Below are 23,860 nucleotides of genomic sequence, written 5' to 3'. Positions count from 1 at the left end.
AGATTAGGCTTCTGTTCCTCTTACTAATTATCCTGACCTTGAGCGAAGAGAGTATGAGGTTGTATTGTGTGGTGTGGTTTGCTCGTGGATTTGTTTGGTTTGATCATTGGGGTTTTTTTCCTGGGGATTTAATCTAGAAGCTATTCCAGGGGAGTCTGTGTTACCAGGAGGCTGTGGTATTTATGTGTCCTCTGAGACTGTTTGGAGTAGGAGGAAGGGTCGTGGTCAGTAGGACCTACTGGGGGAGGGATTGTGGAGGAGCTCAAGACAGGAGCTGGTCTCCAGACCTCAGGTGCTTCACTCATAATTATGGCAAGAGTCTGGAATCCTCAGTTTGAGGCTGGTTTCAAGAGCTTGTTTCATTTTAGCAATTCCTAGTTTTAGAAGAATAATTTTGGGTTACAGGCTTATCCTGGATACCTGAGAGAATTCAGCATGTGGCTTTATATTTAGCTGTCCTTTAGCTTTAAAAGAAGGCTGTTTATGTCAGAAAAATTTGCTATTAAAATACTGTGATTTACATTACCACCTTAAATGGAAGTCCTGCATGCCTAATAATTCAGTGACCCTTTTCCCCATCTTCCTTCTGTGAGCTCATGTTGCCCCATACCTCTCCTGGTGTGACTTCAGTGGAAGAGAATCAGGGAGTCAGATTGAAAAAAAGCGTATAGAAGACTTTGGGTTACTGGGAGATTTATGTGGCTTAAGGTTTTGATTCTAACATGGAGAAGTAGTCAGGCTGTGATGGATGTTCTGGGTTTATTGTTTTGTAAGAAACTTATGTATGTTAAAGCTGAAGTGGTTCTATTTTCCTTCATTTAGGTGATCGTTCGTGTTTCTACCTACACAAGCTCTGGTACTTTCCCAGTAGCTTCACAGAAATAGGAGCATCCTTTCTAGCAGCTACCATACAATACAGATACTTCTTTGAACTTGCTGGTAGACATCACTTGTCTCTCACAACTGGTTCAATTTTGTTGACTCTTGAATCTGATGGATCTTTCAGGGCTTGAAAGATCCCTACTAGTATTTTGCAAATTACTACCAGATATGATAGCGTGTAAGTAACTTTTATACCTCACCATGCTAATTTATTAATTCCATCTGATTAAAAAGAACCCCCATTTGGTGTACGTGTTTGTGTATAAGAACACCAGTTGGATTTCTACTTACTACTCTAAAGCAAAATAGTAGTGGTGTTGCGGGGGGGAGGCAGACACAACAGGACTTGTAACTGCACTTATGGTGCTAGCAACGCTCTTGCCTCGGTGAAGTGTCTTTAGTTGCACTTTTTCTGTTGTTGGACATGGGAATAAACCTGTGGCCTCAGTGCCAGGAGCAGGTTCCTGAGCAGAGGCTGACGGAGCAGTCTCGGTCCAGTGGCCATGTGGGTGCGGAGGGCTGACCTTGGCCACAGCTGCCCTACTGTGAGGCTGTGTTGCTGGGGCAGCGGTGGAAGCATGTCATTCTTTTGTGAGGAGCAGGGTTGAACCAAGGAGCTATGTCCAGCTAGAGTCACAAAAGAGGTACTCGCAAAGCAACAGGCAGAAAAAAGAGGGAGAAACCTGAGAGAAAAGGTGGACCACAAAAAGCTCAGTTAGAGAAAATTATAATGAGTTTAACTTCAGTGGAAAAGCAGCACTGGAAGAAGGGAATGGATTGGTTCGGTAGCTGTAAGATACCAAGAAATAATGATTGGCAGGAAAAGTTTTGCCTTTGAGAGGTTTGAATAGCAGAGTAATATTCAAGCAACCTTCCTTCAGTGATGCTGTGTAATTGTAAAGTAAAATGGATTTACTTGTTGATAGAAAACAGAAGTAGTACCAGATCCTCTTATGCTAAGCAGCAGTTTCCAGCAGTTTTGTTGTCTTTATTAAAGGTTTTTCACTGATAAGAAAGAGCTGATGGAACTGATAGATTGAGTTAGCATTAATGAAAGAAAATAAATACCCAAACAAACCAACCCAGTGTAACAAACAGAATTCCACAAGTGACCTGCATATAAACCTGTGTCACAAATTGGGGTGATTCTGGTTAAAGCATCTGTGCATGTAACTTGTGTGTACACAATACCTTTTACCTGCACAAGAAATATCAGTGAATGAAACCTGTCTGGAAGCAAGTCCTGATATGGCAACTGATACTCCTGTGCTTGCAGCTATGTGGTTAGCAACAGCTCAGCAACTAACTGGATTTTAAGGGCAAAAGACTTGGAACCCTGTCGTGTTTTGACTGTTACTATTCAGCTTGGAGGTGGCAGACCCAGTCCTTTCCCGGTGTTATTAAGCTGATAACTGCTTGTTGGAGTCTCTGTCACAGCCCATAAAAGTGCTGTCTGAGCCATACGCAGGCCAGGTGATAAGGTCTGTATCAGCACTCTGGTTTTAAAGGAAGGTTACCAGTATCATATCTCACAGTAAATATCATGAGGCAGGCATAGCTAACTTTCACAAAGCTAACCTCTGGCATGTTTTTCCTCAGGGATTGGATAACTGGAATAATCTTCTTGCATGATTCAAATGTCAAGCTTGGTTTAGGGTATTGGCATGTAGCATGGGCTTCACTCCCTTGTCCTTTTCCCCCAACTCTGCTAGTTTTGGTTGACTGATACTTCAAAGGTTTTGCAGTGGGTTGTCTGAAAAATCGGCCAAAGCCTTTTGTTTTTTAGGGCAACACTGAACACCTTGATGCTGTTGCTATATTCAGGTATTACCACCTGCAGTAGTACCACTTGCTGGTTCTCTTCCTGTTGTTTCCAGTACTCTGTTTCTGTCTACCCTTGCATTTCTGTCACTGAGAATTAAACTGGATATTTCACAAAATAAACTGGATATTTGCCAAAAATGAGCAACAAACAAAGTGTAGGCCAGGCTGTGTGGCAGGAACACGAACATCGGGCATGGGGTGGGTACATGGGTCAAGTTAGGGAAAAGGAAGAGAATAAGGGTCAGCATTAATGCAAGGATGATTTCTCCACTGGCAGGGACAGAGGCAGTCTTAGAGAGCCCCAGTGCAGTGTGAGAGGCCAGGAGCAATCCAAATGGACTGGTTGCTGCTTGCCCTGGCTGTGGCCTTGGGTGAGGAGCTGGGGGTGTTGGTGTGTCTCCTGTGGGCACTGGGGATGGTGTGAGCTGGCTGATCTCTCCTGCCCTTCCCAAAGAGGGGAGCAGGGCTCTGCTCTTTGCAAACAAGGCCCTGGCTGTTTCCATTGCACAGTAGAAAGTAAGCTTGCTGTTATCTCTGTTCAAGTGATAAAGCTGAAAGTAAACCTGTGTTGGAGCAGTTGAAAGAGAAGCTGAGAACAACAGCTCACAGAGCAGCAGGGTGAGAGTATAGATGGGAGTATGTTATGCTTGGCCTGTTCTTGCATATGCTTTTGTTTTCAAAATGAATACTTCAGCAGTTGGTGTAGCCTGCTGGGATTTAGGTGTTACAAGGACCTTTGAAATCTCTGGAGAATAGCAAGTTGTACATACATGACTGTTGCTTAAAAGTAGAGAAAATTAAGTAGGATAGACGAAACTTTAAAGGTCTACTCCTGCTCTTAAAGTTTCATTAAATTAAAATTCTGAGTTGATGGCTCTGTTGATTGTGACAGAGTTGTGGGTAAAAATGAGAGCAAGCAGTGTGTGTTTAGAGGAGTTTAGAAGTATTTGGAAATTTAAGAAATGTTAATCCCTCTTCTTTATTACTTTTTTTAATTTGAAATTTCATATTGCTTATGGCACACTTTTGTTAATCCGAAAGACAGTAACAGCATGTGGCTGGAGGACGGTGCAGCATGAGGTATCAAAGCAAAAAAATTTCTACCTGAAATGGCACACGTACCCTTCTTGTTCAGCCCAAAGATGAGCAGGGTGGGACTGGCAATGAGTCAGTTATGAAAAGAGGGTTTAAGCATAAAATAATATTATTTGTAACAATTAGTGGAAATAGTTTTACTCTGAGTTCTTGCTTGCTCCTCTTTCATAGCAGGCTTAGAGTGGCCTCGCAGATTTGGAAGAGAAGACTGTCTGGTTTTTTCACTGTCAGTTTAGATCACTCTGATGTAATTCTGTCTAACACATGAAGAGCCTTTTGCTTGGCCTAGTAGAGATTAGGAATTAGTGCTTGTCTGTGGCTATGTTGAGCCCCTGTTGCATGTGCTATGAATAGGACAAAGGGAAGGCTGTGGTTAAATAGCGAGGGTTCTATCGGCGCTTTAAACAAGTGGTGGTTGGAATCAGATATTTCCTTTAATACCTTTTCAGAGGAATTGTTGCCAAAGTGAAGATGGGGGTTTCTTGTGTGGGTTTTTTTGTTTGGTTGGTTTTTTTTTGAGGGAGGGGAGAGGTTCAATTTGAAATCGTTCCTTCCCTCTCTAAACAAAGCAGTAGCCTCCCTGCAAGTTTATTTTATTCTTTTGAGGGTTTTGTTCATCACTATAACACAGTCTTCTTTGGGTCATATTTTCAAACTGCTTATTGTAACTGAAAGATAGAAATAAAGGGGAAAAGAGTACAGAATTGGAGAGTCTTGTGAAGCCATGTGACTTGGGGAACTGGAACTTGGAGGGGAACATACCAGAGCACATAGAAAGTTTATAAAAATGGAGCTCCAGCATTCTCTGAAGCCTTTGTTATCCAATAAACATTAGTAACTGAGGAATCTTGAAAATCTTTCACAGAGCATCAACAACCTTGCTTAGTTTTTTCTGTACAATAAATACCTAGTAGCTAAGCAAGTTAAAAACCAACCAAAACAGGCAAAAGCAAATGTCTGTAAACACAATTTCCATGCTGAAGTTGCAAATTGTCCCCTGCTCCCCTGAAAAATGTCATTTGGGGCATGTCATTTAGTTTGCCACTTTTTATTTGCTATATATATTTAGCTAATTGAGTGTCTGAAAAGAAATGGTTGTCATCTTTATAAACAGCTCCTTAAATTCTGCCCTGCAAAACATTAGCCTAAGGGTACCTGTAGGAACATTTTTAGGGGGCATGGTGACAGGTTCAAGCTATGAGACGACGGTCAGCTTTGAATTGTCTGAATATAGGACAGTTAATGTGGAAAAGGATAAGTTTAGGACTTGCAAGTCCCCTGCCTTTCCAAGCTGTGTGATGGTGCAGCACATGAGAGCTTCTGGCAGCATCTCTAAAAAAGAAAAAGACTTAAAAACTTGCCACGTATTCATCTTACATTGCAGTGGTCAAGGAAGCGGGAACAAGAGAACACTGGAAAGGTAAACAAAAGAACTCCAACCCAGTAGCCAGAGGACAGTGAAGTGAAAGTTACCTTTTGAAGAACAGAAAGGGAATAGCCTGTGCCATGTTCTGCAGTATCCCCGCAATCCTCACTCTTGGGTAACTAAATGACATTAGCAGGCGTTGGGAAGTAGCTGTCAGCTAGTTATTTGTGGGAGATTTTTCTTTTCCTTCTGCAGTGCAGGTTCAGCAGAGAGCGGTGTGGCAACACCACTCTGAAAGCACCTGTGTGTGATGAGCACATGGGGGGGGGGGAGGAATCGAAATTAAAAAGCAAGCTCTGATCAGCATTAGGAGCCAAAATTGAAATTAAAGGTTCTGACTGCAAGTAGGAAATTTAGGATAGTCAGGTATTGGAATAGGTTGCCCAGAAAGCTTGTGCAGCTTTGAAGGTTTCAAAGATCTGAAGAAAGCCCTGAACACCTTGGTCTGACCCTGGTTTGAGCAGAAGGTTGGACTAGAGACCCCAGAGACTCAGATCTTCAGTTTGTTGACGGATATTCTGAATTTCTGTGATTTCTTTAACTTCTGCTACTCTGTGCTTTTGCCATTTTCCAGGCAATATATCAGGAATCTTTGGTTTTGGAATCTCCTCCTAATCTTGAATCGAGTCAGTGTTTTGCTTTGCTGTGAAACTGTAAAGCAACACAGGAAGATACTTTATTTCATTTTGTCCCTGACATTTAAAAAACATTCGTCTTCAAAGTGTTTATTGGCTCCCCAAGGCCAAGAACCTGAAATTTGCTTCTACTTTTGACAACCTTTTCAATTCTTAAATTTGCCACACTCGAAATACAGGTGGGAAATTCAGCTCCATCGTTCTTGATCTGAATGCACTACTTCTGTTTTCATCTCATTACATTTTATCTTGGTTATTTGAAATCCTAACTTCTGAAAACCAAGTTTGTGTTAAATAATTGGATTTCTCTCCCAGTGTAAGTAGAAGGACAGACTCTGACCTATCCTGTGTGGTTTCCTTTTGCTTTGCTTTTGCATTGATCTTAGTAAACTGTCCATTGACTTTCTTCCTCATCTCTGAAATGGCATTTGTTTTGTCAGAGCACCTGGCATCCAAGGATCACAGCCTTCTGAGCAACCTGAAATGAAATAATGAGTCCACAGAGTAAATCAAGACTGCTGTGTGTGCACAGCCAGGGTAACTGAATTTCACTGATCCATTCAATGAATCAGCAGCAAAACTAAGAGCAGAATTTGAGTCTCTTCACTGGTTTGTCTGCGTTAAATCTAGTTCTCACAGTGTTCTTGTGTAGAACATGCATCTTTACCCATTAACTAGCAGCTTTTTTCTCTCTCTGCAGTCAGAGGGTTTGAAGCTACTTGTTCACACTTGACCTCTGTCTACACCAGTAAGTTGTTCCTGTTCTTCCTACCTAATTTGCTTTCCTCTTTTTATAGTGCACCCTCTGATAGTCTAGGCAGGGCAGTGTATATGGTTTTTGCTAGCTGATGGTTGCACAATTTTATTGTCAGAGCGCCCAGGAAATAAAAGCAAGTCTTTTAAACAACCATTTTGGCCTGAGAGCCCTGCTGAGGTTAGTCACCTTCATTTGATGTCTGGTCAGCTCTTCTGCTTGTGCAAGAGAATTGCCCTCGATAAACAATGTAGGTTTTAGCAGGAATGGTGTTGCACTCCTCTGGGACCCCTTATCTATACTACCTAGGTCCCCTGTGAGACACATACATGCAGTCGCTCTCTTCCTTCCACCTCCCTCTCTTCTTCACAACATGATTAAGTGGTTGGAGTCGGGTTGGAGTCCCTATTAGTGTATAGGTTCAGGTAGACTTTTTTCTTTCTACCAGCAGTTCTCTACTTGGGTATTTACAGTGGGCCTCTGAAGATGATGGGGTTGCATTAAGTACAGCTGAGAGGCAGAATTTAGCCTACAGAATCATTTCTTCCTAGTACTGATGTGTGAATGGGAAAGAGGGGTGCCTGACTTGCACATCCCTGGGAGTTTCCTTCCTTGTGGCAAATACGGAAAATCTGGTCTCAAAGTCACTTACGAGACGTGAGCAACATGGACTCGTGTTCAGTCATTTTTTTATGATGAAGCTTTTTTCATTCTCCTAGTGGAAGGATCGTATAATTTGAGCCTTAACTTCAGTTTAATAGAGGTTTTCCTGTAAAAATAAAAGCATTCTATTGGAGGATCCCATGGCAAGCCATGGAGATAGCTTTAGAGCTGGGAGGTGTATCTCGCTTGCTGTGGCTGAGAACCCTGGTACTCTCTGGCATACAAGTGTTTCGCATTCTGAATCCTTTTCCGCTTCTTTTTCTAGTGTGATGCAAAGTATTCCCCAGCCCTTTTCTGCTCATGCCACTGGTGAGAGATGTGCTGAAATAGATCATTTCAGGGATAGTTTTTTGTGGTGGTCTCTAACTTAGGTGTGTGGGATAAGCACCCAGAGTACAAAAGGGGGCCTGTTTGGACAGTTCTAGAAATCTGGAGTTACATTTAACAGGAAGTAAGGTCACAGCACACACTCTTTGGAGCATAGTTGGGTTGCTTTCCAAATAAGGCTTGCAGTCTCTGGCAAGAAAAATAGGGATCTCTTGTAACAACAGAAAATAAGAACAGGCTAAAAGAAATCCTTTGCAAAATCCTAGCTCAGCTAAGGGTGCATGTGCCAGGAAAGACCAACCTTTTTGTGGTCTTTGCTCCAGTGGTTTAAGGAGCTGAAAGTTTTCTCTCCCTTCCCCAAAAGTCCTGAGGTGGTGTGATTATGGAAAGCTTCTTAACTCCTCAACCTTTTCTTTCACTGGTGAACACATGTTCAAAAAAACAAGCCCCAAACCTGTGTGGAGTTAGTTTTATCTCCATGTGAGTTTCATATTTTTGCTGGTCCTATTTCTGTGTCCTCCCTCAGACTGGTGATAGGAACTGCCAGTTTGATAAGCCATGGAAGCTACATATTGCCCAGTCCTTCACCCTTTCTGTCACACATTGGTGCTCTTCTGGGGAGGATTTCTCTTGCAAGTCATGAAACTGGGGTTTGTAATAATGCTGCTAAAATATGGGGTGCTAGAGGGAGAGGAGCAGGTTAGTGTTTGTCAAGGGGTTGGGTACCTCCTTCTGTCTCCTCTCCCCTCGGCTACCAAAAATTCCTATGCCTGACTTAGAGGAGCCATTTTACGCGCATCTCCATGACAAGCTTTTATTTATTTATTGGTGTGACGTTGCACTTCGGGATGAGTAGAGACAGAACAGGCACCAAGCAGACCCTGCAAACCTCTGTCTGCCCGTATGCCATTGCCTTCTTGAAGAAGAAGGATGGGGTGGAATGCAAATGGTTGATGATGTACTGGCAAGAGGAGCAAATGTGCCTTTGTCCATGCACAGGACACTTCTGTACTTCCTGCACTACTCTCTTTTCCTGTGGAAGATCTTCCTCTAAGGAGAACAGCCTGTGACAGTTTTCCAGTGACAGAAATCATTATTTGAGGGTGGCACGCAGTGAGATGCTCTACGCCTTCCAGTAACTTCTGGGCCTGGCAGGCTTCCCTCCTACTACTTGCAGCTGCAAATAAAGGAAGAGCTATGGAAACACATGGAGAAGATTCCTTCTTAAACAGTCCTGTAGGGGAAGCTGTGATAGAAGCCAGAAATCATAGAATCGTAGAGTGGTTTGGGTTGGAAGAGACCTTAAAGTTCACCTAGTTCCAACCCCCTGCCACGGGCAGGGACACCTTCCACTAGACCAGGTTGCTCCAAGCCCTGTCCAGGCTGGCCTTGAACACTGCCAGGGATGGGGCAGCCACAGCTTCTCTGGGCAACCTGTGCCAGTGCCTCACCACCCTCACAGGGAAGAACTTTTTCCCTCAAGTCTAATCTAAATCTCCCCTCAGTTCAAAGCCATTCCCCATTACGTGCCCTTGTAAAAAGTCCCTTTCCTGGCAACCCCCGTGGCAGCAACACTGCACAGAGCAGGAGAGGAGCATTTGGTTGTCCCATAGGCATAAGGTGGCATGTCCCTACAGAGGGCCCATACTAAACCAGATAATGAGAGGGAGAAGGATGTTGATGTTTCAGTAAGATGCTCTGGTCTGGGGGTTGTGATGCTCCGCTGGTTCGTTGCACAGGGGATCACAGTACTTGCCAGTGTTGTGGTTAATTGGCTGCAGCAAAGTTGAGTGTTGAGGCTGCTTGCTTTGCACTGGGGAGATAAACACCAGGGAGTGAAAGCACCATAAACGCATCGTGCACCTCGAGGGAGGTTCAGTGTCCCAAATCACAACTCCCTGCATTCTCAGCTGCTGCCTGGAAGCAGAAGTGTCCAAAGTCTGGAGGTGCTGCTTTAGGTCCCTGAAGCTCTGCTTTTGCATGAACCACCTCTGTCTCTGTAGGCATGATCCTGCTCGTGTGTCTTACGGGGTGCTGCTGGCATGCACAGCCTGGATGGTTTGTGTTGGAGGCGCCTGAGCCAGCTCTTGGAAGCGTATATGACGTGGCAGCAGTAGTTGCTGCCTTTCTGTGTGGCAGCTCCATGCTTGGAGCGGTATCCCTGCATCCTCCCTTTAACATACTTCCCCATTTCACCCAGAAGTGTATTATTTACAGTGATAAATTGTTGTTTGAGTCAGAGTTCAGGTGCTTTAATGATGTCCTCATCGTGAAACACCGTAGGATTAAAAAAAGGAAAACTGGAGAAATCTACTCTTGCTCAATAATAGTAATAATCATAATTTTACTTACAGCTAAATACCATCTATCTTTCCATAAATACAGCACATGAATGTATCTGAAGATTACTGCATGTGATCAAAAGCAGTTATTCCAAAGACCTTGAATGTCTGTGGTCGGAGCTCCACAAAACAGATTCTTGCATTTAGTTTGCTAGGGTCTGGGAGGGAGCAAGCTGTGAATGAGAAAACCAGTCACTAAGTGCAAGTTATGAATGATGAGGAAAATTAATCCTGTGTAGGAAAACGGGCAGAGACTGAGCTAATGCAAAAATCAGCTCAAATTCCATGTATTTTTACATTGATGCGATGATTTCCTTTTTCTCCCTCAGTTCCCCGAGGGTGCAGGGCTAATAATTAAAAACATCTATATTGCACAAACTTTAATAAACATCCTCTCAGCAGGAGAGTATTGTGCTTGTTGGCTTGCCTTTCCTTCGCTCTTCCCCATTTCCACGTTAGAGATTAGAATAAGGGGAGGGGCTGTTGGTGGTGAGGGGATATTCAATTTTTATTTTTTTAATCTTGCTCTTAACTTGCTCCTTCTGTTTGCAACCTCAGCATCACAGAAGCTGCTGCTTTGACACAGGCTGCACGGGGAAGGAACTGGCTGCCTGGGGCTGAGGCCTCAGTGTCCCTCTCCACTTGTGGGACAGGGGAAAAGCCCCAGGTGTTGGCTGCTCTCCGGTGCTAGCCATGGTTTTAAGAGTGCTTAGAGCCCTAATGAGCCTCTCTAGCTCACAAGCCCTGTGCGGAACCGGCCTCAGCTAAACACAGAGGGTAGGTGGAAGCTCTGGGGAGCTGAGCTGAGCTGACTCTCGCCACCGCAGAGGAGCCTGGCCCGGCGCTGGGGACAGCCGGGCGCGCAGGCTCGGTTCTGCAGCAGCTCTGGCTTTCGCGTCCCGCGGAACCGCCGGGCCACGGACGGGAGGAACTGCCCGTGACTGCGTTGTGGAAGGCAAGGCGGCCGTGGGCTTTCCCGCGAGGGGCAGCCTGGGGCGGGAGCAGGCGGCGGCTCGGCAACCCCCCTCGCGGCGCGGGTGGAAGCGACCCGCGGCTCTTCTTCCCTCGCCGTGCAGCCCGTCGGGCCGGGCGGTGGGAGCGGGGCCGCCGCCAGAGCCGCAGGTTCCCGGGCCGGGCCGCTGCTTCGCTCCTCCACGGCGGGCAGGCGGCGGGGCGCCCCCGGCGGCGCGGGGCCCGCGTGGCTGGCCGGCCCCGCCGGGAAGGGGCATGTCCCGCTGACGTGCGGGCCGGGGATTGGCAGCGGCCCGGCCTATATAGGTGGCGGGGCGGGCGCCGCGCCGCTCTCCCAGGAGCGCTCCGGTTCTCCAGCAGGGCGGGCGAGCGGGCACCGGCCGGAGTGAGTCACGGGGGACGGGGGGGCGGCTCCTCTGCCGCGGCGCCGACGTGGAGGTTTGGGGGGGGCCCGGCCCGGCGCGGCCTCGCTTCCTTTGCCGGGGCACCGACGTGCCGGGAAACTCCCGGCCAACTTCCCACCGGCCGGGCCGGGCAAAGTCCGGCGGGAGCCGCTCGGGGAAAGGGGCGCACGGAGCAGCCGGTGTCGCGGCCTCGGCTGGTGTCGAAACGGCTGTGCCAGCCGATAGCAGCTGTTGGGCAGCGCCGATGTGCGGCGCCGTCCCGGGGCCCGGCTGATGGGGACGCTGGGCCCCGCGGATGCGTGGGGAGGGGACGGCGCGGGTTGGGGGTGGCTCCACGTAGTCCCCGGCGGTCGGAGGGTTTGCGCCTCGTACGAGCCAAAACGGTCGGCGGCGGGCGCTCCAACAAGCGCCCGATCAGCCCGCGGAGCGGCGGCGGCGGGCAGCCTTTCCCCGGGTCCTGCTGTGACTTACAGGGACGAGCACCCCGGCCCCGCTCCCTGGGCTTTCGGCGGGGGCGAGCGGGCGTTGGTAAGGTGCTAACCCCCGGACTCGGGGCAGACCGTGCCCGGCTCGCTGTCGCCACCGGCAGCCTCCCGGCTGTCACCGAGCCCCCGCGGGAGCACCTTTCCCCCCACTTCTGTGTTACGGTCGCCCCCCGGCCTGCAGCCCGGAGGGCCAGGCCGAGCTGTGCTGGGGCTGCCGCTGTCCCGCGGCGCGGCGCCCGCCGTGCTCCCGGCCCCGTTCCCGCACGGGCGGTGCGTTGGGGCGCGCACCCCCCGCCCGCTCAGCCCCGCGCAAGGGGCGCGGGTGACAGCGGGGCCTTGCCGGGCCCTTTAAGGGCGCCGCCCCGCCCCGCCGCCCCGCCTCCGGTGCCGGCAGTGCTGAGGTGGCGCTGGCGGCGCCGCCCGCCCCAGCCTGGCTTGGCCTGGGCCGCGGGGCCCGGGGCCTCCCCCGCCTCGGCGCGGCCGGGCACTCTGGAGATCGGTGGAGCATGCCCATCAGCCTGAGCTGCCGCGCTGCCCGTGCCGCTGTCCTAGAGAAGGCAGGCGTTGCCCGAGGGCCGCTGTAGCGGTACAGGCCCGGGCGGGTTCCAGGCGCAGCCTGCCCCACTCGAGAGGCAACCCCGGAGGCCGGCCGCCCCTCTGCGTGCGAGGCCATGGAAGCCCGGCCCCGGCGAGAAGCACCGCGGGGGCCTGCCCCGCGCGGGGCTGTCCAGGATCGTGTGTGGGTGCACGTTGGTAGCTGGGCTTACACAGAACGCCTCCTGACCAAGGACGGGGAGTGACAGGGGGGAATGTGGCGGGTCATGGCGTTGGTGGAAGAGTAAATACAGGAGTAGGTCAGGTGCAAGTCCGGCTGTGTCTAAGGCACCAGTTGTGTTGCTTTCTCAGATGTACCGCTTCAGGGATCAATGCGAAGGGAAGGACTCTGTCCTGCCACGCAGCAGCTCTCTGCCTGCATGATTTCTCCACAACCAAAGGGCCTGGGCCTTCAATATCTCGGAGAGCCAGCTGGTTTTCAGAAAGCAAGTATTTTCGTGTATGACCGCTCATCTACCAAGAGAGCACCCTGTCCTGGATGGACATCTGACAGAGGACAGTGGCTGCCACAATCAGCCTAGCCCCATTGTTGTGTGCAATCCTACCTGCATCTGATTTTAGCTACCTTGATTAACAAAAAGCTAATATTTTTATTAAATATAGTTTTAAATAACACGTAACTGATGTTTCTGTCCACAAGTACTGATGGCATTGGCAGCGTAACTCATGACTTTGCTTTTGTTTCTCTTCATACAAATGTTTCTTATGTGGTTAGGTCTGTCTCTTGCTGGTGGTTATTTTTAGGATGATTTTGTTCTCTGTATTTTAAGTGTGCTCTAGACTTCTGAAACTTCTTTTGTTGCATAAAGCCAGTGCTACAGACAGTGTTTAAACTAGGCAGTTGAAAACCTGTTGACCCAGTCAGCCGCAGCGCTGGTGTGACGTAGCTGTAATCTGAGTTTCAAAACCTAAAGTGGGAAGTCGAGGAGGTGTAGGCTCCAAATGCAGTGCCTGAGCTGCTGGTTTTGACGTTACGTTTAGAATACCATTCTGATGGCTGCCTCCAATTTTGGCCAGCGATGAATCCCTGAGGCCTACAATATACCAGATGTTTGAGGTTACTGGAGATGGAGAGCATTTGTTCTTAGCTTGCTGTATGGATGACGAAGCAGAAATTCATACGGATAAACGCTGCCCTTAGATTCCTCTTTGAATGTCTAGCTGTTCTCTGAGGTGGAGACTGCAAGGAAGAGCTCTGCAGCTGGTGTGGACACAGTGAAACCGGCAGCTGTGCCCTGTGGCACTCAGGCAAGTGCTATATTGGGTGTCACTCACTGGCTTCTCATCCTTGCCCTTCTCTAAGGAGCAGAGCACATGCAAGATGAGCCAGGTGGTGCTTTCCAGAGAAATGAGAGGTTACAAGCACATCTGTGCTGTTAGCAAGCCTTTAGCCAGACCTTGGAAGCTACTTGCAATGTCTAAGATGCTTCTTGCTCCTGCCCTCATCCCTGTTTGCAGTTTGCCAGGAGGTGGTGGCTCCCTTCATGTGACCCAGCGGGCTGGAGGAGCTTGCTGCATCAGTCTTGCAGGTCTTGCTGAAATACTGTGGGACGGGCACTGTGCTGCTAACAGGCTTTCCTTGGTTCTGTGGCACCTTAAGCCATGCAGCCGTGTACCATGGATATGGAACCATATGTTACGCCATGGCGTAACCAGGGATAGCAAGAGATAAGATAACTAGCCACCCTTTCATGTACACCAGCCAATGCCTCGGCATGGCTGGCTGGCTGTCCTGGTAGTTGCCACCTCGTAGTAGCAGATCATTACAGGATTAATTGCAACATTAGCTCTATTGCTTTGGTAGCGCAGGTGCTGTTGCCTTGTGCCTGTTAAGAGGTGTGTTGAAATAAGGGAAAACCCTCCGGCCTTCACTGAGGTGCGGATCAGGCCTGCACAGCCCAGTTGCATTACTGTTCTTGTTCTTCTTTGCTTTCCTTCTGCCGTTGTCGCCTTCCCTTACTGTGTCATGATGTGAGACACCACATCAGCGACGCTGTGGGTTTGGGAGCCTTTTCTGGTACGTTCGGAGGTCAGAAGCGGCAACTGTCGGTTTACTGGAGGGTGTCAGAGTTTGCTGTTCAGAAGGTTTGTGTGGGAGAGGGGCCTTGTGTCCCCCAAAGAGTCAGAGGCATTCAGTTTTAGGAGAGTGCAAGCCCTGCAAGAGCACATGTAACCACTCAGGGGGACTCAGGTGTGAGGAACTGTTGTACGTCTGGCAGTGTGTGCTGTACTGGCTTGTACAGTTTTACTTAGATTCCTGCCCCATTGTCAGTAAATCTGCAGATCCAGATACAGGAGATGTAAAGCTCCCATCAACACTGTGGGGTTTTTTTTCCTGGTTCCATTTTGTGTATGTGTTTAAAATAGTCCACATAAACCAGTGTGGGTTTTGTTCTTCCGATTTAGGTCTGGAGACAGAGTTCAGTGCCTGGTGCATCATCTTATTACAATAAAACATGAAGAGGTGGACCGACCAGCAGCTGTGTGTGGATAGCCCTAAGTGTTTGCCTTTGTTTGTGAGGATGTCTGTGTTGATTCAGCCCATCTCCACTAAACTACATTCCTAACTTCTGACTGATGGCAGTGTTGTTGGCAGGTTTTCAGGTTGTTAGTCTCTTCTGACTAGATGTTGATGCTCTTGCTTGCAACCCTGAAATTTCATGTCTATCTTGCACATCTGTTAATAATTGACTGTATTTTTGCCTGATACTGGATGGCTGCTCTTGTACCCAGTTTGTTGAAGGAGTATCTACTTCAGGCTTCCTGCTGTGAGGTTTAAGTAGATAGTGGTGTTGCCTGTAGCTCTAGTTAAAACATGACAGGTAAAGTATGGTGAGATGTGACTCAGTATGAGAACATTTTGAATAGGTGGCAAGTTTGAAACGCAGTACAGGCAGTGCTCTTTTGAGGGTTGCAGTAACGGGGTGTCATGTTTTCCTGTTGTCTTGGAGCTGTCACATAAGTTTTATTCTATTTTTTTTTTCTCTAAAGCAAAAGCTGGCAGGCTGACAAACGGGCAGCTTACAGGACGGACTCTCTGGCTACTGACCATTTAGCTGGTAAGTTCTTATTTTGAGAGAACCAAAGATCTTGCTGTTGCTGAGGTTGTTTCTCAGAGTGGCTTTCTGAGTGTAGCCCTAAGTCAGTGGGAGTTCAGGCACCTAGATAAGTCTTTTTCAGGAAGAGGCAGCATCCTGGGCCCTTTTTGTTTTACCTCTAGGGTTACACAATGGTTTTGGACTGACTATCCAGACCTTTGGATACTCATTTAAAAATTGCACCATTAATAATTTATAGATCAATTAGAGTATACTTTGACAGCTTCTGGTGTTTCCCCTTCGAGTGACCTTCTTAGGTTGCACATCTTCTGCCTCCTTAATGAGGAACACTGGTTTGGTGACCATTGTGCTGTGAGGAAATATCCCCTCTGAGTTCCTATCTGGTTCAGCAAGAGAACTGGGCAGCTGCTGGCACTGCAGGTGCTTTTCAAGAGGCTGACTGGAAAAGTGCTCAGTAACATATACTTTGTCTTCTTGGAGTGGCTTTTGTGCATCTTGAATGGTGTTGTAATAGTGTTGCCACTGCTGCCTCTTCCAGTGGCATACCCGGATTGTGTGTGGGTGGGAAGTCGACAATGAGCTCCGTGGCAGTTTTGACCCAGGAGAGCTTCGCTGAACATCGCAGTGGCCTGGCTCAGCAGCAGGTGAAAGGTGAGGAAATGCACTCAAGTTCCTGTGATGTGCCTCAAAATACAGACTGCACAGGCAGGGTTCTTTGTACCCAATCTCACTCCATGTGTCCAGATCCCCACAAGCGTGAAGGCACTGCGTTTTCTATTCCTAGACTGGTGGCTTTCCACCGTGAGAGCACAGTGGTAATGCTGCAGTGCAGGGCCGGGACACGGCAGGCCTCAGATCTTCATCTTCTCTGGCTAGCAGTGCTGTCAGCCGTGGGACAGGGCACATGCAAGAGAGCCTCATGGGATCACTGTGCTTCCTCCTTTTACTCAGGCAGGTGCTGGGGGAAGTCAGTGTAACTGTGTTAACTGCCTCACTGATGGGTTTGGCACACATCCTCCAGCTGCGATCTGGCCCGCCTGGCACAGCCCAGTGCACGGCTGAGTTGAACGTAAGGTACAGCCTTTTCCTGGGCTCTACCTTAACTACAGCGTTTCTCTCTGTCTTCCTTCCGGGTGTGTTTGGGCCCCTTCTGACTGCAGCCCTGCTCTGTTCCTTTCACTTTTCTGCTCAGCCTGTTCTCCCCTAATTAAGCCCCTCTTAACAAAGTTGGCAGTAATGTGCTGTTCGCTGCCACTATTCACTTGAACGTTTACTTCCTGTATCCACAATGCCAGCTCAGACAAGGCTGGTTGTTCATGGCATCTACTGCAGTCCGTGCTATGCTGAGGTCAGTTGTGCTCCAGATTTGGCTGCTCCACAGGCATAACTGTAATGGGATTACAATAGCGCATAAGTCATTTGCTCTCATTTGTTACTGGTGCCTAAATACAATTGCATTGCCTATGAATAGGGGCATCTCGTTTACCCTGTTTGCTTCACTCCAGTTACAGCTTTAAACTCTGAAGAAGAGAATGATCCTCCAACCTACAAGGAAGCCTTCCCTCCGCTCCCTGAGAAAGCACCATGTTTGGAAGCTGCCCAGGAACCTGCTGGGCCCTGGAGCAAAATCCGACCAATAAAGGCTTCTGTCATCACTCAGGTTGGTGGGAGTCGGTATCTTATCTCACTCTGATTTCCTCCCTCCAAAAAGTAGGTGAAGTGAAGCTTTCCCTGGAGTATGAAATCCTTAGTGTGTCAGATTGACAGCCTCCTTGCTATACTTTACACTGGGGCACGAGGAGGACTGCAGCTGGCAGCTAGGACTGCTCTGTAGGGGTGGGATGTGTTGGAAAACTGTCCGGTAAAAGTTCTGCATCCCTGTTCCACAAATAGCTGGAGCGGGCCTGAAGGGGGAATTGCAGAATTCAAGTAGTGAGCGCTAATCCACTAAAGTATTCCCCTTATAGCACGTACTTTAGGCCCAGTGTGGGACACACTACCTGCTCATTGCTCTTGCACTTTTCCAGTTCACAGCTGGTGTCTCCGCTGGAAAGCGTGATGGATTGCACAAACCTGGGAACTTAGTATGGCAGTAAAGTCCTGTATGGCAATAAGAGAGGGAAGCACTGGCAATCAAAAGCATGCTGACAGCTTATTGTGCCCTTCTTCTATCTGTCCTGTGGCTGAGCAGGTGTTTCATGTGCCACTGGAGGAGAGGAAATACAAGGACATGAATCAGTTTGGAGAAGGCGAGCAGGCCAAGATCTGCCTTGACATCATGCAGAAGACCGGAGCTCACCTGGAGCTGTCTCTTGCAAAGGACCAGGGCCTTTCAATCATGGTCTCTGGCAAGCTGGAAGCAGTCATGAAGGCTCGGAAGGAGATTGTCGCTCGGCTGCAGACTCAGGTGAGGGTATCTAACTGTTTCTCACTTCATCTTTGCTCTTCCCCAGGACTCGCAAATGCTTTGAGACCCTTGGGCGTGTGTGCTTATAAGCCAAAGAGGGGTTATTAGATGACTAATTCAGCTTTGCCATATATTTTCAAAGCACACAGTTGGCAATTTGGAATGGAAATGAGGCTTAAAATAGGGTTCAAAGCTAATTAAAGGCCACGGTGTTGCATGGAGGGTGGAGTCTGCAATCTCTGAACACTTGAATTGCAAACAGTGACTTTGTGCTGAGGTGCTGGTGCCAGAGGGGGTGCAGGCCCCTCACAGGAGACTAGTAGTATGTGAGAACAGGACTGTGCTTTCTCTGAAGTCCTTCAGAGGAGAATGTGGAGGGATGGGAGAAATAAAAGTAGAGGAGAGGAAGTCTTGCCAAAAGCTGTAAAGTTCAGGTCAGGGTTCTGGATTGTGTAACTCAAGCCACACTGGTAAGCAGCCACAGCCCCCTTGTTTCAGTTGCTTCTCCTTTCAGTCTGCAAGGTTTTGAATTCTTCTCTTCAGATTCTTGAGTTCATACTCAAGATGACAGTTCTCGTTAGGATATAATACAGCCAGGTGTCCTAGTGTGTTTTAAAGTATAATATCAAAGGTAGTTAGTGCAATAGTTAATACCATGTCTGCTTAGTGCTGTTCAGCCCATGTGTCATACCCTGCCAGAGGGAAGAGAAAGGGACAAACCCTACGTAATATGCGTCTGAAAAAATAGTTCAGGTCGTACTGCCACAGATCAATGCCCCACTGTCCTCAAATATACCTCCTGCTGCCCTGGCCCCAGGTCTGAAAGGTGTGTCTGTATTCCAGCTTCTCCTAGGCTTGGCTGGCTTTGGTACAGGAACACCGAGCTGAAGAGTCACGCCAAGTGATCTTTTTTTTGATTATTTTTTTTTTTTTCCATTGTAGCTTCAATTTTAAGTGTCTGATTACTCTTAGTAGTTAAATATTCACGAATGTGGTAGCAATCATAAGCTACCAGGTCAGTAAAAACTCAGAAGGGAAGAAATCAGGAATCCCTATTACAGACCAGCCCTTTAATGCTAGATTGAGAGAAGCTCTTGGGACCCCTGTTCCAAGAGGGACCTTCTAGAAGCAGTCCCGGGAGCAGCAAATTCTACATTGAAGACACCTTAGCACTTAGTAGTGGTAAGCATCTCTGAGCTGCCTGCCTGCTGGAATAGGTTTGTGGTGTTGAATTTCTGTTTCCTAGGAGTCAGGCTGTGTCTTGTTTTCTGTAGCCTTGGCAGCAGATGTCAGAGTTCAGATAGACTCCACCCATGAGCCATCATCTCAGTTGCTGTCTGGTACTGCTCCAGTGTCTTGCACTGGAGGATAGGCACCTCCTTGTCTGTACCCAAAGGCCTTTGCTCATACAGGGTACTACTCCTGTGCAAACCTTTGAGGGAAAGGTGGGCTTTAGACTCCTGGTATACAGGCACTGTAGATCAGCTGTTCTGGTAGTATCAGTCCTCACACAGAATGTGCTGGGAAGTCATTGTATCTGCTCCTCAGCAGTACTGTTAAGCAGCATCTAGCTTGCTTTTCCTGCTTTGTTCCTGTGGATCTGCCAATGCAGGCAAACGTTCTCATAGGTGCTTGATTGTTGTGTTACAGGCTTCAGCAACAGTTGCCATCCCTAAGGAGCACCACCGTTTTGTCATTGGAAAGAATGGTGAGAAGCTGCAGGACCTGGAGCTCAAAACTGCAACTAAAATCCAGATCCCCCGCCCGGATGACCCCAGCAACCAGATCAAGATCACCGGCACTAAAGAAGGGATTGAGAAGGCTCGACACGAGATCCTGCTTATCTCTGCTGAGCAGGTACTTCAGCACTGTGGTATCTCTCATGGCATTAGCTGGACAGCCATTTTGCTTCTCCATGGTATATTAGATGTCTTTAGCCACCGTGGCCACAGTCAGTGGCTAATATGCTAGTCTGAACAGAGGCTTATACTGTGCCACTGGCTGCATGAGCACTGCTGCTGGGTTCTGCAACTTCTGCTTCTCCATTTTGTCCATCTCTGAAGTGAGGTAAGTGTGTTTCATGTTTGAAGTGAACCCTATTAGGTGCCAGCTGAGATGAGGCAGGGAGATTACGGAGGTGAGTATCGTAAATCGTCAGCAGCAACAGCAGTGTTTGTGAATTGAAAGGGATGGAGATCTACAAGCTTGCAAACTGAAAAAGGTGCTTGGGCCAGAGCGTCAAGCAAGACAGCACTGGGAACTTAGCTGTATCTGGCAGAAACTGTAATGCGGAGGGCAGTTCCCACCGAGGTCTGTTCTGGGCTCTTCCAGGATAAGCGTGCCGTGGAGCGGCTGGATGTGGAGAAAGTGTACCACCCCTTCATTGCTGGCCCTTACAACAAGCTGGTGAGCGAGCTCATGCAGGACACAGGGACGCGCATCAACATTCCTCCGCCCAGCGTCAACAAGACAGAGATAGTCTTCACAGGAGAAAAGGAGCAGCTAGCCCAGGCTGTGGCTCGTGTTAAGAAGATCTATGAGGAGAAGGTATGGATGGTCCATAACGCTTCCCGTCCTCCCCCCACCTGTTTGTAGTCCCTCTTTTTGTGCATCCCTCTGCTGCATCCGTCTCTTGTCAGCTCTGGCTGAGCAGCCGTTGGAGTACGTGGCCCTGGATCTTACTATTTCCTCACTGAGCAGAGTAGGACTTGGGGTGATACTACCGGGGAGGTGACAGATTTCTCACTCTTCTACATCATGGGAATTAGCAGACCACAAAGAGCTACCCTGGCTCTTGTTCACACTAGTGCTACTAAAGAAGGAAGGAAGGGTGAAATCTACAGTGGCAGCCAGCTGACAGTATCAAAGTTGCTGCATAAGTAGAAATTACTGGAGTGAATTTCACTCCAGTTTATTTCTACAGCCAGTACTGCTGTGAATATTCTTGTTGTGAGTTGTTAGGCTGTTTTTCCTGCATTTGTACCAGTATGGAATTTCAACAGAGATAATCAGCTTATAGCCTAGTAGCCTACCTGGTGTTGCATTGCAGTAGCGCCTGGGGGACAGCTGGGCATTGAGCCCTGTTGTGCAAGGGGATGTGTGTATGTGGTCTGTTCCGTGTAGCGTCTGAGGCAGCTTGACACTGAATACTAGTTTTGTACTTCCCCTGTGAATTTTTGAGCACAAGGCGTTCTGTAGGCAGAAGGGGTGCTAGGGTACTGCAGAACTACTGTGCTCACCTTTGCTTCATTCTTTCCTGGGTGCGGGGTTTCACTGCATCTTGTGCCTCTTCCTTTCGCTCTTGTCCTTCCCTGCCCCCTTGTGATTGATGCCTAGTGCCTCTGCCCCTACAGAAAAAGAAGACTACAACCATTGCAGTGGAGGTGAAGAAGTCCCAGCACAAGTATGTCATCGGCCCTAAGGGGAATTCCCTGCAGGAGATCTTGGAGAAAACTGGAGTCTCTGTCGAGATCCCACCCACTGACAGTAGCTCGGAGACGGTGATGCTGCGAGGCGAGCCTGAGAAGCTTGGACAAGCACTGACTGAAGTCTATGCAAAGGTACAGACAGGATGGGTTAGGCCTTCTTTGAAAGTCCCATAAACATACATCTGTGAGTGGTGGAGGTGTGTGTGGTGTCTGTTGGGCTGTTAGAGGTGCAGCTTAGAAGACAATGCTGCAGGTGCAGCATGAGAATTGGAACTGAATTTTTGTCTGTCCATCAAACAGCTTCTCTGTTTTTCTGTCTCTCAGGCCAACAGTTTTACCGTCTCCTCGGTCTCTGCCCCCTCTTGGCTTCATCGTTTCATTATTGGAAAGAAAGGACAAAACCTGGCCAAAATAACTCAGCAGATGCCAAAGGTACGGACGAGCTGGTTAGCTTAGCACCCTCGATGTAGAATATGGTTTAGTGCAGATCACTCTTCTTAGAAAAGGGAAATGTACTCTAGCATGGTATTGTGGTTTAACCCCAGCTGGTAACTCAGTACCATGCAGCTGCTTGCTCACTCTCCTCTTCCACCCTCCCCAGGCAGGATGGGCAGGAGAATCAGAAGAATGCAAAACCTGCAGGTTAAGATGAGAACAGTTTAATAATTAAAGTACAATACACTATCACTAATAATAAGGGGGATAATGAGAGATATAAAACTAAAGGGGAGAAAATCCCAAACAAACAAAAGCCCCGCCACACCAAAAACCCAGTAAACACAAGTGATGCACAATACAATTGCTCACCACCCACTGACCCATACCCAAGCAGCAATCAGCTCCTTCCAAGTAACTCCCCCCGGTTTATATCCTGGGCATGACATGCTGTGGTATGGAATACCGCTTTGGCTAGTTTGGGTCAGGTGTCCTGTCTCTGCTCTCTCCTGGCTTCTTGTGCCCCCTCTCACTTGCAGAGCACGAGACTGAAAGTCCTTGATGAAGGTAAACACTACTTAGCAACAATTAAAACATCAATGTGTTATCAGCATTATTCTCAGACTAAAGCCAAAAAACAGCCCTGCACCAGCTACTAGGAAGAAAATTAACTCTGTCCCAGCTAAATCCAAGACACATGGGTAAAACCAGGGAGGAAGTGACACATATGTCAAGGGGACCCTCTCTTTTACTGCTGCGAACACTATCATCCTATGTTATTCTCATGGGCTGAGCCCTTTAAAGGAAGCTTTATGTGATACTATTTTGATAATTGATGTAGTAGAATACCCACAAATGGTGACTTTAGCGAGTTAGATGATATCTAGAGAAAGGCTAGGTGATAAGTTCTCCAAAGCCCTTGAAGACTCCAGGACAGCAACAAAGCCTTGGTCTCTAGACACTGTGATATGTCCAGAATTGTAAGTTACCTACTTCTGAAACCATGGGAATGATGTGTATGCTTTGTGGGAAGGAAAACATCTCTTAGTAGCAGGGATTGGTGGTATAGGCCTCACTAACAGCATGACCTGGCTTGTATCTTGAAAAATTCTTGCTGGATTCATTGCCTTGCCTCTCAAGGTTCACATCGAATTCACTGAAGGAGAGGATAAAATCACTTTGGAAGGACCTACAGAAGATGTGAATGTGGCTCAGGAACAGATTGAAGTCATGGTCAAGGATCTGGTAAGTTCTGGTACATGAAAATGGGAGAAGAAGGGGCAACAGAGCAGAGATGATGAGGTGTTAATCATATCCATATGATGTCTTGACGTGCTTAACCGCTTGAAGAAGACAAGTTTTGTGGCAGATGGATCGGTTACGAAGCTTGTCCATAGTGTTCTTAAAAAAATCAGCTGCAGGTCTTAAATCTTCTGATGCAGAGAAGGAAGGATTCTCTTTCAGTCATAGCTGGAGAGCCATCTAAGTTCTTTTTTAATTTTTCACAGCATGGTGATCTCAGCTCAAACCAGAGGAGTGCTTCTTCTCTCCTTGATAGCAGGAGGGGTGTTTGTAGCTGGCTGCTGCAGAGTCAGTGCCAGTACTGGCAGTACGCAGTTACTTAGGGTGCAAGACAGAAGTGGTGACCTGCCCTACCTAAGCCCTATACATTTCTTTATAGATCAACCGGATGGATTATGCAGAAATCAACGTTGACCACAAATTCCATCGACACCTCATTGGCAAGAATGGAGCTAACAGTAAGTGGGGTGCCTTTCTCATCCTTCCTATGTGTGGACTCTCTGTATCTAGTAGAACATATAAGGGGCTCTGTAGCTCATCCAGTGTGCTGTCTCCATCGCATTTCCTCTGCTTTTCTGGGGTAGTGTTAGCGCAAGGAAGTAAATGGGCGGTGAGGCCTTGGGATGGCTTTAATGTGCGGAAGTGTCTTGAGAGGTTGAACAGTGGTGGGATTACTTTGTCTTGGAGAAGATACATCGTTGGAGATGAGGTTGAAGAATTGCCTGTTTCTGAAGTTGCTGTATGTGAATTACATTTTAGCAGCTGATTAGGAGTGGTAGAAATCTGCTTGGTGAGTTTCTCCCAG

The 23,860-nt window shown here is 48.0% G+C and overlaps 1 protein-coding gene across 5 annotated transcripts in view; it reads left to right on the top strand.

The window, feature by feature from the left end:
- Positions 1–23,860, top strand: part of HDLBP (high density lipoprotein binding protein) — a 40,473-nt gene that overhangs the window by 3,364 nt on the left and 13,249 nt on the right. For 2 of the 5 annotated variants that reach the window (XM_030496588.1, XM_030496592.1), the window contains exons 2-11: positions 15,416–15,483; positions 16,022–16,134; positions 16,989–17,143; positions 17,675–17,890; positions 19,541–19,747; positions 20,222–20,437; positions 21,244–21,450; positions 21,643–21,750; positions 22,894–22,998; positions 23,435–23,513. In XM_030496588.1, coding sequence (XP_030352448.1) covers positions 16,059–16,134; positions 16,989–17,143; positions 17,675–17,890; positions 19,541–19,747; positions 20,222–20,437; positions 21,244–21,450; positions 21,643–21,750; positions 22,894–22,998; positions 23,435–23,513 — 1,369 coding nt within the window. In that variant the 5' untranslated portion in view covers positions 15,416–15,483; positions 16,022–16,058. Of the gene's footprint in view, positions 1–11,197; positions 11,306–12,372; positions 12,549–12,864; positions 13,673–15,415; positions 15,484–16,021; positions 16,135–16,988; positions 17,144–17,674; positions 17,891–19,540; positions 19,748–20,221; positions 20,438–21,243; positions 21,451–21,642; positions 21,751–22,893; positions 22,999–23,434; positions 23,514–23,860 lie in introns of those variants that run through there. The other 3 variants (XM_030496589.1, XM_030496590.1, XM_030496591.1) reach the window with 3 other exon arrangements.

The sequence above is a fragment of the Strigops habroptila genome, chromosome 8 (genome assembly GCF_004027225.2).
Source record: "Strigops habroptila isolate Jane chromosome 8, bStrHab1.2.pri, whole genome shotgun sequence".
Classification (NCBI taxonomy): domain Eukaryota; kingdom Metazoa; phylum Chordata; class Aves; order Psittaciformes; family Psittacidae; genus Strigops; species Strigops habroptila.
Note: the sequence above shows the minus strand (reverse complement) of the source record. Positions and strands in the feature narration are given on the sequence as shown.